Genomic DNA, 18,672 nt, shown 5'->3' on the forward strand with positions numbered 1-18,672 from the left:
TGGTGTGGGGTTTGGTGTTTTATAGGATAAAGAAAATGGGGGGACTTTGAGATAGAAGCATCTATCAGGAAGTGAGTTCCCCTGCAGTCTAAATGTGGTAGATAGCAGCAGGTTTGGTGTGTGGAGTTTCCATTCAGAGATGTTGGGAGCAGCCTCAAGATGGTGGAAACAGCCTTTATGTTAAAAAGCAATCCTATTTCAGCCTTTTGTTACATCAGAGCAGCCATACCTAAGCCTGCACCTGCAGTTCTGCTTGAATTCAATAGATAGAATAAATCTGGTTGTCAGGTCACACCGGTGGTCAGGTCACTAAGCAGCCCACCCTACTCTTCGCCCCCGCTGGCTGATTTATCCAGCCAATATCCTGGTCATTGAGCCAGGCCCATTCTTTTGTGGTTACCAAACCCCTCCCCACATCTTGCTTCTACCAGTATACTTCCGCCTGAGAAAAATTGTCAGCTTGGTCAGACCTCTTGACTTGCTGTCCATTCTTTGTGTCTCTTGTCCCCTGTTCTCTCCTAGGTGGACCCCAGACCCTGGTCCACTGCCCTGTGGGTCAGGGCACAGAGACTCACATGGGTGTTGTCAGTCACTCACCTTTGTCCAGAGTGTCCCCGTCCACCTGAGGCTTTTAGGTCACTGACCCCTAGCTGGTTGTTAGCTGCTCAGTTCCTCTTCCTTAGCAATCCCCAACAATCACTAGGGAGTGAGGAGTGAGGCGCGAGGCGCTCAGTTCTGGGAAGTTTCTTGCTTTTCTTCCATTTTTCTTTCTTGGAAGAAATCTTACTGCACACTATATTTTCTTGGTTTGTCCCTTCCTTTTCTTTTCTTTTTTTTTTTTTTTTTGTTATCTCTTAATTTCTTTTGTTCTCTGCATGATTCTTCAACTGTAGTTTCAGCCCCTGTTGAACTTCCCTGTTCTTACGGTTTCAGTAGTCTGTAGCAATATGCATAAGTGCTGTTTTTCTGTGCTTTCTATATTTTTTAACACAGCATTCTGGCCTTGACTCAGAGGTCCTGCATCCTCTCATATGTCTGTTCCTGTCAAGACTTCTGGTCATATCCTGCCTGTTGTGTATCAGGAACATTAGTTAGTTTTGTCTACCTCCTCATGTCCTGGTGATCTTTAAGTGTTTTGTGCTCTTACTCATTAGCCCGCCTGTTTAAGATGGTGTCTTATGTGGAACCTGTTCTGGTTTAGAACTTGCTTTGTATGGCCCAATCTGTCCTTTAACTTGGACCCCCGTCTCAGGTCTCATCCTCCTGACTGCTGGGATCACCGCTGTGGGTCACTGCTGCTTAATGCACTGAAGCTGCTGACAGGGTGCAGGTGACATGGCTATAGATATTTAATTCTCCCAGTTCTGGGATCTGGAAGTCTGGAATCAGGATGGCAGCACATCAGGGTCTTCTGAGAGTTTCCGGGCCTCTTCACTTAAGAAGAAGCAGTCTCTAGATTGTGTTGGAAAGACATTCATCCTGTCTGTGAGGATTCCAGCACCATCTCGTCTCATTCCTCTCAGCTCATTCCTCTCTCACTACCACATGCCACCGTGAAGTTTCAGCATAGGAAGTGGGAAGGACATGACGCAATTACTCCATAGCAGCAAGGCTATTGGTTGGTGGGTCTGGAGTACAACAGACATCCTGTGGTTTTATTGGGGGGTTGGGAGGATTGCTTTAATTATTAGACCCAACTCATCCTTTGCCTTTGGCCGTGGATATGCATGTTAGCTGATGGTGGCCAGCAGCTAGGCATTTTCCTGACCACTTTAGTGCCTTAACCAAAGCCCCTCTTTGCACTTGTGAGTGGGATTCTGGATTCTAGAAACTCTTGTTCAACTTCTCCAGGGAATAGTCTTCGGTTTTGTTACGTCAGTGGTAAAGAAAGTGTAACCTTGCCATGCTGCTGTGAGGGGGTTGTTGTGGTTTTGGTTGACCGTATATCCGAACCATCTCTTTATAGTCCTACATCACAGCATGGTCTGAGAAGTAGTTAGGAGTCTTTGGATTGTTCCCCAGAAATAACAGTAGCAGCCGCCTCTGCTGTGTGCGTGCACTTTGCATCATTTAACTCAGTTGATCTTCTAAGGCTGGTATGTCCTGTAAGTAGGAAATCAAAGCAGAGACACCATAAACATACCCAGTATGCACACACGAACGCTCTGGACCCTGGATTTAAGGGAATCAACTTGTTTTAGTCTGGCCCCACCCTTCTTTGCAAAGCTCCATACTGCTGACCCCATTTTGGAGGCTGCTAGATTTCTCCCCTAAGCCAGTTACCCATAGACCACTGACTTTTCTCCCTTCAAAGACCTGAAGAATTCTCTGCTCAGTGTCTTTCCCACTTTGTAATATAAGATTGTGCTTATACCTGCTGTCCATCCCAGCACCTCAATAACACAAGGAACAGACGCAGATGTTTGTACTCAGTCCTGTTTTTAAATAACATTCCTCACAGTTCTTAACGCACTGTTTTATGCTTTGCATCTTTGTGTTTTCCTAATATTTTCTGGCTTTTATGTGTCCCCTTTGTTTCCAGGTTGCCGAACTGGTGAAGCAAAATTGACAAAAGGCTTCAACCTAGCTGCTCGGTTCATCATCCACACAGTGGGGCCTAAGTATAAGAGCCGCTACCGCACCGCAGCGGAGAGTTCCCTCTACAGCTGCTACCGAAACGTGCTTCAGCTGGCAAAGTACGGCCTGCTCCCCACATGCCGTTAGAGGTGCACCCTCACTGTGGAAAACTCTGAGGGACCCAGATAGTATCTCTCGGAGTATGGTTAAATTTTACAAGAATATAACTATCAAAGAATACAGTTTTAACTATTGTAATTTATTGGTGGGGGAGGAGAGATTCAGACTTGCGTTTTGAGATTACTTACAGATTATGTATGTAGAGAATTGTTTTAGTACAACTTTTGGGTTTCCTGTCTGGTTGCAGGGAGCAGTCCATGTCTTCCGTTGGCTTCTGTGTCATCAATTCTGCAAAGCGAGGTTATCCACTAGAAGATGCAACACACATCGCTCTTCGTAAGTAATGCTGGAAGGACCACACATAAATCAAGTTCTTCCCATTTTCCATTACTAGATAAAGTTTGAACCAGAGAGCATCATGGGAGAGACTTTGCTTGGCTAGGTTGCAGAGTTCTCACTTACTGTGGTGTAATTTATACCTATGCATAAAAGCTTACAGGACTTGCTCATTAAGATTGAAAACAATACCAGACTAGAAAATATAATGTAATGAATATTTGATTCAAATAAGAATAATCTTAACAGTTTATAAAACATGCAGCAAAAACAAATTCATAATATATTTGCATGGAGACTATGGGTTTTCTTTTTTGTGTGGTCTTATTTCTTTTCAGCCTGAAGAACTTCCTTTTTTTTTATTGGATATTTTGTTATTTAAATTTCAAATGTTATCCCCTTTCTCTGTTTCCTGTCCATAAACCTCCTATCCTATCCCTCACCCCCCTTCTTCTGTAAGAAGGCCATCCTCTGCTACATATGCAGCTGGAGCCATGGGTCTGTCCATGTGTACTCTTTGGATGGTGGTTTAGTCCCTGGGAGCTCTGGTTGGTTGGTACTGTTCTTATGGGGTTGCAACCCCTTCAGTTCCTTTAATTCTTTCTCTAACTCTTCCAATGGGGACCCAGTTCTCAGTTCAATTGTTGGCTGCGAGCGTTCACCTCTGTATTTGTCACGCTCTGGCAGAGCCCCTCAGGAGACAGGTATATCAGACTCCTGTCAGCATGCACTTCTTGGCATCCCCAGTAGTCACTAGGTTTGGCTGTGGCTGTATGTATATGGGCTGGATCCCCAGGTAGGGCAGGCTTTGAATAGCCATTCATTCAGTCTCTGCTCCAAACTTTGGGAGACAGTGTTTATTAATAAGCTTTTGGCCTTATAGCTGGGCACTGTTTCCTCCTAATCTTAGTTCTGCCACATGGTTTGTCAGTTACCTCTCCTTCCTTCCGGCCTGCTTTTTCCTTCTTGTCCAGCTGGCTAAATCTCCCTTATCTAATTCCTTCCCAAAGTTTCTCTCTCTCTCTCTCCCCCCCCCCGCCCCCACCAAAGTTCCATTCTCTCTGTCTCCCCCACCAAAAGTTCCACCTTACTATTCTGCTTTTTGCTATAGGCTATAGACGTTTTATTTTAGCCAATCAGAAGATGCTGGAGAACAATGAATGCTTTACAGTATGCTGAGTCAGGAGATGCTTTATAATACTGACAATACCGAAGTATGAACAGCACCCAGGTCTCTGGGTACAGAAATCAGCATTTGAATATACTGTGCATAAAAACACAGTCCAACAGACAGTACCTTTCAAAAGTACTCCTTGAATATAAAACTGTGTGCTTAGGTTTAAAAATCACTGAGTCCAAGCTGACCTATATAGAAATTTGTATAAAAGTACAGAGTTGGACTGAGGGCATAGGTCAATGATAGAGTATGTGCTTAGGATGTATGGGTCTCTGAGTTCAGTTCCCTGAAAGAAAAACTAGTCCTCAGCTTGAGAGTCCATATCATCAGTGTATTCCTTACATTTTAGGTCACAGATTGACCAACGAGAACACTTTGCTTGAAGCATCAGTGGTGTGCAGATATGATGCTCATCTTCAGATACCTGAAGGGCTTTCACAGGAGCCTTATGCTGCAAAGCAGTTTTGAGCAAGGGTTCTTTGCAGGGTTGGGCTATCATCAGAGCCTACATCGTGCATCCATCAAAAGAATGCTATGGTCCCTTATCTGAAGCAGTGTTCAGAAATACAGACTTTAAAAGCTATTCCTAGATCTTAACAGTCCTCATAAAGGTGAGGGAGGCCTGTTTCAAGGGAGGGGCTTTGGTTGCTTTGAGATAGGACTGTATGTTAATGAGGTTCTCATTACCAGGAACAGCGCCCGCACATCCTCCGTAAATACTACTATGTGAATTCCCTATATGCATTGCTCTGGGAAAATGGTCCAAAGGGTTGCTTTGCTGCATAGTAATGCCACAGACCACCCCCAGTTTTAAGAGTAATTTACAATAACAGATAAAGATCAATAGTGGAAAGATTACTTCTAGGAATGTAATTGGCAGAAAGGAAGCAAATCGCTCTTAAAACTGAGCTAGTCAAATTGTATAAGGGCCATTTTTTTCTAGACCTTAAATGTGACAAAATTATACAGCATCTAATTCAGAACAAACAAATACAGAGATAATAGTATATTTCTGAAATTTGAAAATATTGAATGGCTTATACACGTGTATAGTGCATGCTTGCTAAAAGTGAATTCATTAACATATGTCTTTCAAGTCAAGAGCTTTCTTGCTTATTAAACTATTAGCAAAGCATTTTATACAAAAACCTAATAGCTTCTTTATAATATCTTCTTTTCCTTAGTCTATGTGCAATTAAAACCTTTGAGAAACCATAAACATCACCAGTGAAGTAAAACTACTGGATTACTTCTTCAACAAGAATGTATTACTGGTCTGCTGTACTCTGTCCTACACAGGAGCAGCCAGCAGGGAGGCAAGAAGCCCATGTGCTTGTTCTAATGGCCCATGCTTCGGTGTGGAAGGTTAATAGCCTGGATGTCACTTTCACTAGTTAAAGTGTCTTCATAAATATCAAGCATGTGACATCCTGTTTGGCTGCCAAGAAGAGTACCCAGCTGCAACTAGAAGGACCACTGTAGACTGAAAGGCCTTGAGTCATGAGGTCAATCTCGTCCCTCTTCCTGGCAGTAGTGTTCTTTCTGAATGAGCACCATTGAGAAAATTTGATTTAATTACTACTTGGCATTACCTTCCATAGGAAACATACAGTGATTGTGTTAAGAGACAATTACATATGACTGTCAAATTTTTATCTAATGTAAATAGTATAAAAGAAAATTTTTTTAGGATGCTGTTTTAAGGAAATGGTTGAAAGCAGACCAGAAGGAAAACAGATTTGCTCCGAGAGCAGCAGAGTTACATTCAGATCTTCATCCCGCTCTCATCAAATGAGTCTACTGCACTAGATCCTGGGACTACATTTCTTACCAAGGCAGCACATAGAGTATAAATTTAGTTATTAGTTGCTTTTGATGAGTGCATGTCGTATGGTCATGTTCTGCTAGTCTTCAGTTAATATAATGTTAGCATAAAATAGCCTTGGCTTTAAATAGTCACATTGTAGCTATAAGAAGCTTTCAGGTAGAAGGATGCTCAAAAGTTCAGTCTTCCCAGTTTACCATAGGACTATATATCTCATTTAACCTATTGTAAACCTGAAAAACCCTAAAGTGAACTTGAACCAAGGTGATGCAGGAGATTGTGTATAGAGGACACGGGGAGGGGTAGAGTTCTACACAACATAGCTTGTGACCAGACCTTGAACACTGAGTGAAGATTCACAAAAGAAGAGAGCGGAGGAATCAGGTTTTCTGTCAGAACTGACCTTCCTCTGGATAGGGCATCATGAATCCTAAGTGATAGTGGAAGAGGTGTGGGAGGAACAGTGGGAAGCAGGACTTAGGAGGACTTAGCCTGGACAGTGTGGCAAGTCATGTGGGAACGTTGAACCTTAACTTATAAGGGATACAGCTCCATTACAAGTCTCTCCTGCGGAAGGTACTGTAAGAAGATTACACAGGAAGCAAAACTTGTAGAGACCAGCCACTAACTTATTGCCAAAATGTGTGTGAGCACTAAGAGCCTGAAAGCCGCTGAAAGAGGAAGGATGGATATTTGACATGTTAGCAGAATTAAAATATTGTACATGGAAACCACATGCCAGTGTGGATTGAAATAAAAAATAGAAAATGCCAGAGGAGATCGAGGGCCAGTGAGGTGGCTTGGCAAGCAGAGATGAGTGCTGCCAGGCCTGAGTCTACCCTGCAGCCCTATGCTACAGGGACAGAACTAACTCCTGCCAGTTGTCCTCTGAGCTAGGCACACACACCGTGATGCACACACACACCATGGTGCACACACACATTAGGGTGGGATAGAGACTAAGAAAAAGATGACTCGACTTTGGCTGTGTGAGCCGGGACACCTCACGCTGTAACTGAATGAACACAAAAGCACTGTGCTTTCCATTTGTGCTAGATCATTCTGGCCAAAGGGAAGCCTCAGAGAAATAAAGAACATGCTGGATAGGAGAGAGGTCTGGACTCAGCACCTTCTGTAGCCAGACATTGTCACAGACATTGTAACCAGGGCAGCAAGTACAATAAAGCCATGGCACCTTAGGGCCAGTGGAGGGCCAAGAGCAGAGAGCACGCCATCACAGGACCTCTGAAACTGTCTGCTACTTGCTCTGGAGGAAAGCATACCAGGCTGTGAGGCGGTCATGTGGAGACTTTTCTGCTGCTCGGTGAGGGAGCAGTAGCTGATGAAGCCCATTAAAGAAACCAAAGCTTGGCTTTAACATTGAATTCTTTCCATTGTCTTCTTTAGGTACTGTGAGGCGGTTCCTAGAGATCCATGGGGAAACCATTGAAAAGGTGGTATTTGCTATCTCAGAACTCGAAGAGGTATTTTACTAATATTTTTTGCTTAGTTTGAGTCTTAATTACTTGTGTTACCTTCATGTGGTCATGATCTGTTCAATGAGTCTGAAGCATATAAATCTAATGATTTCAATAAATTTGTGGCAGTGGGACTTAAGCTCATTCATTGAAGAGACATTTAATGGAAACTGTAACAGTGTAGAAAGAACCCAGACTGCTTCACAGTGTAAACCACGCTGTGCTGACTGCTGAGTCCTCCTGACTTTGCTTCAAGTTTTGGAATCACAGGCATGCACTACCCAGCTAAAAGGGAGTTTGATTTAGTTTTACTGCTCTGCTGCTGTCTTCATAAAGGAATTGGCACGGTACGGTGGTTCAGCTTTTTCAGTTCCTTCAGTCCTTTCTCTAACTCCTTCTTGGGGTCCCTGTGCTCAGTCTGATGGTTATCTGCAAGCATCTTAATCTGTCAGTCAGGCTCTGGCAGAGCCTCTCAGGAGACAGCCATATTGGGCTCCTGTCACCAACCACTTCTTAGCATCAGCAATAGTGACTGGATTTGGTGGCTGCATATGGGATACATCCCCAGGTAGGGCAGTCCCTGCGTGGCATTTCCTTCTGTCTCTGCTCCATTCATTGGCCCTGTATTTCCTCCTGTGAATATTTTGTTCCCCTTCTAAGAAGGACTGAAGCATCCACATTTTGGTCTTCCTTCTTCATGAGCTTCATATAGTCTGTGAATTGTATCTTGGGTATTCCAAGCTTTTGGGCTAATATTCGCTTATCGGTGAGTGCATACCATGTATATTCTTTTGTGACTCAGTTACCTCACTCAGGATGATATTTTTCCAGTTCCATCCATTTGCCTATGAATTTCATAAAGTCATTGTTTTGATAGTTGAGTAATATTCCATTGTGTAGATGTACCACATTTTCTGTATCCATTCCTCTGTTGAAGGGCATCTGGGTTCTTTCCAGCTTCTGGCTATTATAAATAAGGCTACGATGAACATAGTGGAGCACGTGTCTTTTTTATATGTTGGGGCATCTTTTGGGTATATGCCCAGGAGAGGTATAGCTGGGTCCTCAGGTAGTTCTCTGTCCAATTTTCTGAGGATCCTCCAGACTGATTTCCAGAATGGTTGTACCAGTCTGCAATCCCACCAACAATGGAGGAGTGTTCCTCTTTCTCCACATCCTCGCCAGCATCTGCTGTCACCTGAGTTTTTTATCTTAGCCATTCTGACTGGTGTGAGGTGAAATCTCAGGGTTGTTTTGATTTGCATTTCCCTGATGACTAAGGATGTTGAACATTTCTTCAGGTGCTTCTCAGCCATTCATTATTCCTCAGCTGAAAATTCTTTGTTTACCTCTGTACCCCACTTTTTTAATAGTGTTATTTGGCTCTTTGGAATCTAACTTCTTGAGTTCTTTGTATATTTTGGATATAAGGCCTCTATCAGATGTAGGATTGTTAAAGATCTTTTTCCAATCTGTTGGTTGCCATTTTGTCCTATTGATAGTGTCCTTTTCCTTACAGAAACTTTGCAGTTTTATGAGGTTCCACTTTGGTGATTCTTAATCTTAGAGCATAAGCCATTGGTGTTCTGTTCAGGAAATTTTCCCCTGTGCCCATGTGTTTGAGGCTTTCCCCCACTTTCTCTTCTATTAGTTTCAATGTATCTGGTTTTATGTGAAGGTCTTTGATCCACTTGGACTCGAGCTTTGTACAAGGAAATAAAAATGGGTCAATTTGCATTCTTAGACCACCAGTTCAACCAGCACCATTTGTTGAAAAATGCTTTTTTCTCTTGGATGGTTTTAGCTTCTTTATCAACGATCAAGAAACCATAGTTGTATGGGTTCATTTCTGGGGCTTCAATTCTATTCTATTGACCTATCTGCCTGTCTCTGTTCCAATACCATACAGTTTTTTTTTTTTTTTTATTAACTTGAGTATTTCTTATATACATTTCAAGTGTTATTCCCTTTCCCGGTTTCCGGGCAAACATCCCCCTCTCCCCTCCCCTTCCTTATGGGTGTTCCCCTCCCAACCCTCCCCCCATTGCCGCCCTCCCCCCATAGTCTAGTTCACTGGGGGTTCAGTCTTAGCAGGACCCAGGGCTTCCCCTTCCACTGGTGCTCTTACTAGGATATTCATTGCTACCTATGGGGTCAGAGTCCAGGGTCAGTCCATGCATAGTCTTTAGGTAGTGGCTTAGTCCCTGGAAGCTCTGGTTGCTTGACATTGTTGTACTTTTGGGGTCTCGAGCCCCTTCAAGCTCTTCCAGTTCTTTCTCTGATTCCTTCAACGGGGGACCTATTCTCAGTTCAGTGGTTTGCTGCTGGCATTCGCCTCTGTATTTACTGTATTCTGGCTGTGTCTCTCAGGAGCGATCTACATCCGGCTCCTGTCGGTCTGCACTTCTTTGCTTCATCCATCTTGTCTAATTGGGTGGCTGTATATGTATGGGCCACATGTGGGGCAGGCTCTGAATGGGTGTTCCTTCAGTCTCTGTTTTAATCTTTGCCTCTCCCTTCCCTGCCAAGGGTATTCTTTTTCCTCATTTAAAGAAGGAGTGAAGCATTCACATTTTGATCATCCGTCTTGAGTTTCGTTTGTTCTAGGGATCTAGGGTAATTCAAGCATTTGGGCTAAAAGCCACTTATCAATGAGTGCATACCATGTATGTCTTTCTGTGATTGGGTTAGCTCACTCAGGATGATATTTTCCAGTTCCAACCATTTGCCTACGAATTTCATAAACTCGTTGTTTTTGATAGCTGAGTAATATTCCATTGTGTAGATATACCACATTTTCTGTATCCATTCCTCTGTTGAAGGGCATCTGGGTTCTTTCCATTTTCTGGCTATTATAAATAAGGCTGCGATGAACATAGTGGAGCACGTGTCTCTTTTATATGTTGGGGCATCTTTTGGGTATATGCCCAAGAGAGGTATAGCTGGATCCTCAGGCAGTTCAATGTCCAATTTTCTGAGGAACCTCCAGACTGATTTCCAGAATGGTTTTACCAGTCTGCAATCCCACTAACAATGGAGGAGTGTTCCTCTTTCTCCACATCCTCGCCAGCATCTGCTGTCACCTGAGTTTTTGATCTTAGCCATTCTCACTGGTGTGAGGTGAAATCTCAGGGTTTTTTGATTTGCATTTCCCTTATGACTAAAGATGTTGAACATTTCTTTAGGTGTTTCTCAGCCATTCGGCATTCCTAAGCTGTGAATTCTTTGTTTAGCTCTGAACCCCATTTTTTAATAGGGTTATTTGTTTCCCTGCGGTCTAACTTCTTGAGTTCTTTGTATATTTTTGGATATAAGGCCTCTATCTGTTGTAGGATTGGTAAAGATCTTTTCCCAATCTGTTGGTTGCCGTTTTGTCCTAACCACAGTGTCCTTTGCCTTACAGAAGCTTTGCAGTTTTATGAGATCACATTTGTCGATTCTTGATCTTAGAGCATAAGCCATTGGTGTTTTGTTCAGGAAATTTTTTCCAGTGCCCATGTGTTCCAGATGCTTCCCTAGTTTTTCTTCTATTAGTTTGAGTGTGTCTGGTTTGATATGGAGGTCCTTGATCCACTTGGACTTAAGCTTTGTACAGGGTGATAAGGATGGATCGATCTGCATTCTTCTACATGTTGCCCTCCAGTTGAACCAGCACCATTTGCTGAAAATGCTATCTTTTTTCCATTGGATGGTTTTGGCTCCTTTGTCAAAAATCAAGTGACCATAGGTGTGTGGGTTCATTTCTGGGTCTTCAATTCTATTCCATTGGTCTATCTGTCTGTCTCTGTACCAATACCATGCAGTTTTTATCACTATTGCTCTATAATACTGCTTGAGTTCAGGGATAGTGATTCCCCTGAAGTCCTTTTATTGTTGAGGATAGCTTTAGCTATCCTGGGTTTTTTGTTATTCCAGATGAATTTGCAAATTGTTCTGTCTAACTCTTTGAAGAATTGGATTGGTATTTTGATGGGGATTGCATTGAATCTGTAGATTGCTTTTGGTAAAATGGCCATTTTTACTATATTAATCCTGCCAATCCATGAGCATGGGAGATCTTTCTATCTTCTGAGGTCTTCTTCAATTTCTTTCCTCAGTGTCTTGAAGTTCTTATTGTACAGATCTTTTACTTGCTTGGTTAAAGTCACACCGAAGTACTTTATATTATTTGGGTCTATTATGAAGGGTGTCGTTTCTCTAATTTCTTTCTCGGCTTGTTTCTCTTTTGTATAGAGGAAGGCAACTGATTTATTTGAGTTAATTTTATACCCAGCCACTTTGCTGAAGTTGTTTATCAGCTTTAGTAGTTCTCTGGTGGAACTTTTGGGATCACTTCAATATACTATCATGTCATCTGCAAATAGTGATATTTTGACTTCTTCTTTTCCGATCTGTATCCCCTTGATCTCCTTTTGTTGTCTGATTGTTCTGGCTAGAACTTCAAGAACTATATTGAATAAGTAGGGAGAGAGTGGGCAGCCTTGTCTAGTCCCTGATTTTAGTGGGACTGCTTCAAGTTTCTCTCCATTTAGTTTAATGTTAGCAACTGGTTTGCTGTATATGGCTTTTACTATGTTTAGGTATGGGCCTTGAATTCCTATTCCTCCAGGACTTTTATCATGAAGGGGTGTTGAATTTTGTCAAATGCTTTCTCAGCATCTAATGAAATGATCATGTGGTTCTGTTCTTTCAGTTTGTTTATATAATGGATCACGTTGATGGTTTTCCTTATATTAAACCATCCCTGCATGCCTGGGATGAAGCCTACTTGATCATGGTGGATGATTGTTTTGATGTGCTCTTGGATTCGGTTTGCCAGAATTTTATTGAGTATTTTTGCGTCGATATTCATAAGGGAAATTGGTCTGAAGTTCTCTTTCTTTGTTGGGTCTTTGTGTGGTTTAGGTATAAGAGTAATTGTAGATTCATAGAAGGAATTCGGTAGGGCTCCATCTGTTTCAATTTTGTGGAATGGTTTGGATAATATTGGTATGAGGTCTTCTATGAAGGTTTGATAGAATTCTGCACTAAACCCGTCTGGACCTGGGCTCTTTTTGGTTGGGAGACCTTTAATGACTGCTTCTATTTCCTTAGGAGTTATGGGGTTGTTTAACTGGTTTATCTGTTCCTGATTTAACTTCGGTACCTGATATTTGTCTAGGAAATTGTCCATTTCCTGTAGATTTTCAAGTTTTGTTGAATATAGGCTTTTATAGTAAGATATGATGATTTTTTGAATTTCCTCTGAATCTGTAGTTATGTCTCCCTTTTCATTTCTGATTTTGTTAATTTGGACACACTCTCTGGGTCCTCTCATTAGTCTGGCTAAGGGTTTATCTATCTTGTTGATTTTCTCAAAGAACCAACTTTTGGTTCTGTTGATTCTTTCTATGGTCCTTTTTGTTTCTACTTGGTTGATTTCAGCTCTGAATTTGATTATTTCCTGCCTTCTACTCCTCCTGGGTGTATTTGCTTCTTTTTGTTCTAGAGCTTTTAGGTGTGCTGTCAAGCTGCTGACATATGCTCTTTCCTGTTTCTTTCTGCAGGCACTCAGCGCTATGAGTTTTCCTCTTAGCACAGCTTTCATTGTGTCCCATAAGTTTGGGTATGTTGTATCTTCATTTTCATTAAATTCTAAAAAGTTTTTAATTTCTTTCTTTATTTCTTCCTTGACCAGGTTATCATTGAGTAGAGCATTGTTCAATTTCCACGTATATGTGGGCATTCTTCCCTTATTGTTATTGAAGACCAGTTTTAGGCCGTGGTGGTCCGATAGCACGCATGGGATTATTTCTATCTTTCTGTACCTGTTGAGGCCCGTTTTTTGACCAATTATATGGTCAATTTTGGAGAAAGTACCATGAGGAGCTGAGAAGAAGGTATATCCTTTTGCTTTAGGATAGAATGTTCTATAAATATCTGTTAAGTCCATTTGGCTCATGACTTCTCTTAGTCTGTCGACATCACTGTTTAATTTCTGTTTCCATGATCTGTCCATCGATGAGAGTGGGGTGTTGAAATCTCCCACTATTATTGTGTGAGGTGCAATGTGTGTTTTGAGCTTTAGTAAGGTTTCTTTTACGTATGTAGATGCCCTTGTATTTGGGGCATAGATATTTAGGATTGAGAGTTCATCTTGGTGGATTTTTCCTTTGATGAATATGAAGTGTCCTTCCTTATCTTTTTTGATGACTTTTAGTTGGAAATTGATTTTATTTGATATTAGAATGGCTACTCCAGCTTGCTTCTTCTGACCATTTGCTTGGAAGGTTGTTTTCCAGCCTTTCACTCTGAGGTAGTGTCTGTCTTTGTCTCTGAGGTGTGTTTCCTGTAGGCAGCAGAATGCAGGGTCCTCGTTGCGTATCCAGTTTGTCAATCTATTTCTTTTTATTGGGGAGTTGAGGCCATTGATATTGAGAGATATTAAGGAATAGTGATTATTGCTTCCCGTTATATTCATATTTGGATGTGAGGTTATGTTTGTGTGCTTTCATTCTCTTTGTTTTGTTGCCAAGACGATTAGTTTCTTGCTTCTTCTAGGGTATAGCTTGCCTCCTTATGTTGGGCTTTACCATTTATTATCCTTTGTAGTGCTGGAATTGTAGAAAGATATTGTGTAAATTTGGTTTTGTCATGGAATATCTTGGTTTCTCCATCAATGTTAATTGAGAGTTTTGCTGGATACAGTAACCTGGGCTGGCATTTGTGTTCTCTTAGGGTCTGTATAACATCAGTCCAGGATCTTCTGGCCTTCATAGTTTCTGGCGAGAAGTCTGGTGTGATTCTGATAGGTCTCCCTTTATATGTTACTTGACCTTTTTCCCTTACTGCTTTTAATATTCTTTCTTTATTTTGTGCGTTTGGTGTTTTGACAATTATGTGACGGGAGGTGTTTCTTTTCTGGTCCAATCTATTTGGAGTTCTGTAGGCTTCTTGTATGTCTATGGGTATCTCTTTTTTTAGGTTAGGGAAGTTTTCTTCTATGATTTTGTTGAAGACATTTACTGGTCCTTTGAGCTGGGAGTCTTCACTCTCTTCTATACCTATTATCCTTAGGTTTGATCTTCTCATTGAGTCCTGGATTTCCTGTATGTTTTGGACCAGTAGCTTTTTCCGCTTTACATTATCTTTGACAGTTGAGTCAATGATTTCTAGGGAATCTTCTGCTCCTGATATTCTCTCTTCCATCTCTTGTATTCTGTTGGTGAAGCTTGTATCTACAGCTCCTTGTCTCTTCTTTTGGTTTTCTATATCCAGGGTTGTTTCCATGTGTTCTTTCTTGATTGCTTCTATTTCCATTTTTAATTCCTTCAACTGTTTGATTGTGTTTTCCTGGAATTCTTTCAGGGATTTTTGTGTCTCCTCTCTATGGGCTTCTACTTGTTTATTTATGTTTTCCTGGAATTCTTTCAGGGATTTTTGTGTCTCCTCTCTATGGGCTTCTACTTGTTTATTTATGTTTTCCTGGAATTCTTTCAGGGATTTTTGCGATTCTTTCAGGCATTTTTGCGATTCCTCTCTGTAGGCTTCTACTTGTTCTCTAAGTGAGTTCTTCACGTCTTTCTTGAAGTCCTCCAGCATCATGATCAAAAATGATTTTGAAACTAGATCTTGCTTTTCTGGTGTGTTTGGATATTCCATTTTTGTTTTGATGGGAGAATTGGGCTCCGATGGTGCCATGTAGTCTTGGTTTCTGTTGCTTGGGTTCCTGCGCTTGCCTCTCGCCATCAGATTATCTCTAGTGTTACTTTGTTCTGCTATTTCTGACAGTGGCTAGACTGTCCTATAAGCCTGTGTTTCAGGAGTGCTGTAGACCTGTTTTCCTCTCTTTCAGTCAGTTATGGGGACAGAGTGTTCTGCTTTCGGGCGTGTGGTTTTTCCTCTCTACAGGTCTTCAGCTGTTCCTGTGGGCCTGTGTCTTGAGTTCACCAGGCAGCTTTCTTGCAGCAGAAAAGTTGGTCTTACCTGTGGTCCCAAGGCTCAAGTTCGCTCGTGGGGTGCTACCCACGGGCTCTCTGCAGCGGCAGCAACCAGGAAGACCTGTGCCGCCGTTTCCGGGAGCTTCAGTGCACCAGGGTTCCAGATGGTCTTTGGCTTTTTCCTCTGGCGTCCGAGATGTGTGTGCAGAGAGCAGTCTCTTCTGGTTTCCCAGGCTTGTCTGCCTCTCTGAAGGTTCAGCTCTCCCTCCCACGGGATTTGGGTGCAGAGAACTGTTTATCCGGTCTGTTTCTTTCTGGTTCTGGTGGTGTCTCAGGCACAGGGGTCCTGCCGCTCCTGGGCCCTCCCCCACGGGAGCCCAGAGGCCTTATACAGTTTCCTCTTGGGCCAGGGATGTGGGCAGTGGTGAGCAGTGTTGGTGGTCTCTTCCGCTCTGCAGCCTCAGGAGTGCCCACCTCTACCATACAGTTTTTATCACCACTGTTGTGTAATACAGCTTGAGGTCAGGGGTGGTGATTCCCCCAGAAGTTCTTTTATTGTTGAGAATAGTTTTCCCTATCCTGGATTTTTTGCTATTCCACATGAATTTGCAAATGGCTCTCTCTAATTCTATGAAGAATTGAGTTGGAATTTTGATGGGGATTGCATTGAATCTGTAAATTGCTTTCAGCAAGATGGCCATTTTTACAATATTAATCCTTCCAATCCATGAGCATGGGTGATCTTTCCATTTTCAGAGATCCTTTTTGATTTCTTTCTTCAGAGACTTGAAGTTCTTGTTATATAGATCTTTCACTTTTTTGGTTAGAGTCACACCAAGCAAGGTATTTTATATTATTTGTGACTATTATGAAGGGTATCATTTCCCTAATTTCTTTCTCAGCCTGATTATCCTTTGAGTAGAGGAAGTCTACTGATTTGTTGAGTTAATTTTATACCCAGCCACTTTGCTGAAGTTGTTTATCAGGTTTAGGAGTTCTCTGGTGGAATTTTTGGGATCACTTAAGCATATTATCATATCATCTGCAAATAGTGATATTTTGACTTCTTCCTTTGCAATTTGAATCCCTTTGACCTCTTTTTGTTGTCTAATTCCTCTGACTAGGACTTCAAATACTATATTGAATAGATAGGGAGAGAGTGGGCAGCCTTGTCTAGTCCCTGAGTTTAATGGGATTGCTTCACGTTTCTCTCCATTTAGTTTGATGTTGGTTACTGATTTGGTGTATATTGCTTTTGCTATGTTTAGGTATGGTCCTTGAATTCCTGTTCTTTCCAGGACTTTTATCATGAAGGGGTGTTGAATTTTGTCAACTGCTTTCTCAGCATCTAATGAGATAATCATGTGGTTTTTCTTTGAGTTTGTTTATGGATTTTTGTATATTGAACTATCCCTGCCTCCCTGGGTTGCAGAGTACTTGATCATGATGGATGATTGTTTTGATGTGTTTTTGCATTCGTTTTGCCAGAATTTTATTGAGTATTTTTGCGTCGCTATTCATATGGGAAATTAGTCTGAAGTTCTCTTTCTTTGTAGGCCCTTTGTCTGGTTTAGGCATGAACGTAATTTTGGCTTCAAGGAATGAATTGTATAGTGTTTCTTCAGTTTCTATTTTGTGGAATAGTTTGAAGAGTATTGGTATTAGGTCTTCTTTGAAGGTCTGATAGAATTTTGTACTAAATCTATCTTGTCCTGGACTTCTTTTGGTTGGGAGTCTTTTAATGACTACTTCTATTTAGGGGTTTTGGAACTGTTTAGATGGTTTATCTGATCCTGATTTGACTTTGGTACCTGGTATCTGTCTGGAAAATTGTCCATTTCATCCAGATTTTCCAGTTTTGTTTAGTATAGGCCTTTGTAGTAGGATCTGATGATTTTTTTTGAATTTCCTCAGTTTCTGTTATGTCTCCTTTTTCATTTCTGATTTAGTTAATTTGGGTACTGTCTCTTTGCCCTCTGGTTAGTCTGGCTATGGGTTTATCTATCTAGTGATTTTCTCAAAGAACCAGCTCCTGGATTTGTTGATTCTTTGTATAGTTCTTTTTGTTTCTACTTGTTGATTTCAGGTCTGAGATTGATTATTTCCTGTTGTCTACTCCTCTTGGGTGTATTTGCTCCTTTTGTTGCTTCTTTTTGTTCTAGAGCTTTCAGGCGTGTCAAGCTATTAGTGTATGCTCTCTGTAGTTTCTTTTTGGAGGCACACCGAGTATGACTTTTCTTCTTAGCACATTTCTTCTGCTTTCATTGTATCCTATAATTTTGGATATGTTGTGCCATCATTTTTGTTAAATTCTAGAAAGTTTTTCTTTATTTCTTCCTTGACCAAGTTATATTTGTTGTCTTTTGTGTGGTGGGCTGTGTAGAAAGCAGGTCTCAGTTTCTATCACCCTGGGCATCCTTAGCTTAAGAGTACTATGTCGTGCTCATCTTCTGATAGTTCTGTTTGTATTCTTCAGCAGCCACCTTGCTTCTCAGTGCTTTTCTAAAATAGGGAAGTGAAGAAGGAGGGAGAGGAGGAGAAGGAGGAGGATTGGGTGGTTTGCACAGACAAGTCATATTCTTGAGTAAGTTGGTACTAATTTTAGGAGAAAGGTAGTCTTGAGAAGGGCAACATTTCTTAAGTAGTAAAGGTTGAAAATGAGAAAACAGGAATTACACACAGAGTGAATACAAAAATGCATACTTAATTCTCAATTCTTAAAAAGTGATATTCAAATCACCATGATAAAGAAACTTCACAACATTGACTATTACAGAAACTCAAGTCAAAACCACAAATTCACCATCACAAAGCCATTTGCCAGTCACATAAGAAGTTATAGTGTAATATGACAGCTTCTTAAGTATATAGAGAAAATATTTAAAACATGAAGATGAATATTTAAAACAGTGTTGTTCAGTCAGTAGTCAAAGAGTAGACGATAGTTAGCAGCACATTGCGGAGCAAGTGGAGAGTGTACATAGTCAGGAAGTAAGTGCTGAGCCTGGAGGGGTGAAGTGTGCACTGTAAGGAGGTAAGCCTTGTAGCATCGTGCTAACTGAAATAAGCCAGACCCAAAGGTCACAAATTGTATTCTGTCTGGTTGAAAAGTTGGAAATAGTCACACCACTGAGGCAGAACAGTTGGCAGCCCAGGTTTTGGAACTAGGAACTTCGGGGAGATGATTACTGGGGAGTTGGGTTGAATTGATGTCAGTGTTCTGGAGTTGGACAATGGTGG

At 41.5% G+C, this 18,672-nt stretch overlaps 1 protein-coding gene across 5 annotated transcripts in view; it reads left to right on the plus strand.

Annotated features, from left to right (window-relative positions):
- The window catches only part of Gdap2 (ganglioside-induced differentiation-associated-protein 2), a 57,503-nt gene that overhangs the window by 16,042 nt on the left and 22,789 nt on the right, over positions 1 to 18,672 (plus strand). For all 5 annotated transcript variants that reach the window (XR_015666093.1, XR_015666085.1, XM_087627712.1 and 2 more), the window contains 3 exon segments: positions 2,543 to 2,696; positions 2,945 to 3,033; positions 7,443 to 7,519. Coding sequence is in view for 3 of the 5 variants with exons in the window: in XM_087627712.1 (XP_087483838.1) it covers positions 2,543 to 2,696; positions 2,945 to 3,033; positions 7,443 to 7,519 (320 nt within the window). In the remaining 2 variants the exon portion in view is untranslated.

The sequence above is a fragment of the Rattus norvegicus genome, chromosome 2 (assembly GCF_021556685.1).
Source record: "Rattus norvegicus strain SHRSP/BbbUtx chromosome 2, alternate assembly SHRSP_T2T, whole genome shotgun sequence".
NCBI classification, from domain to species: Eukaryota; Metazoa; Chordata; class Mammalia; order Rodentia; family Muridae; genus Rattus; species Rattus norvegicus.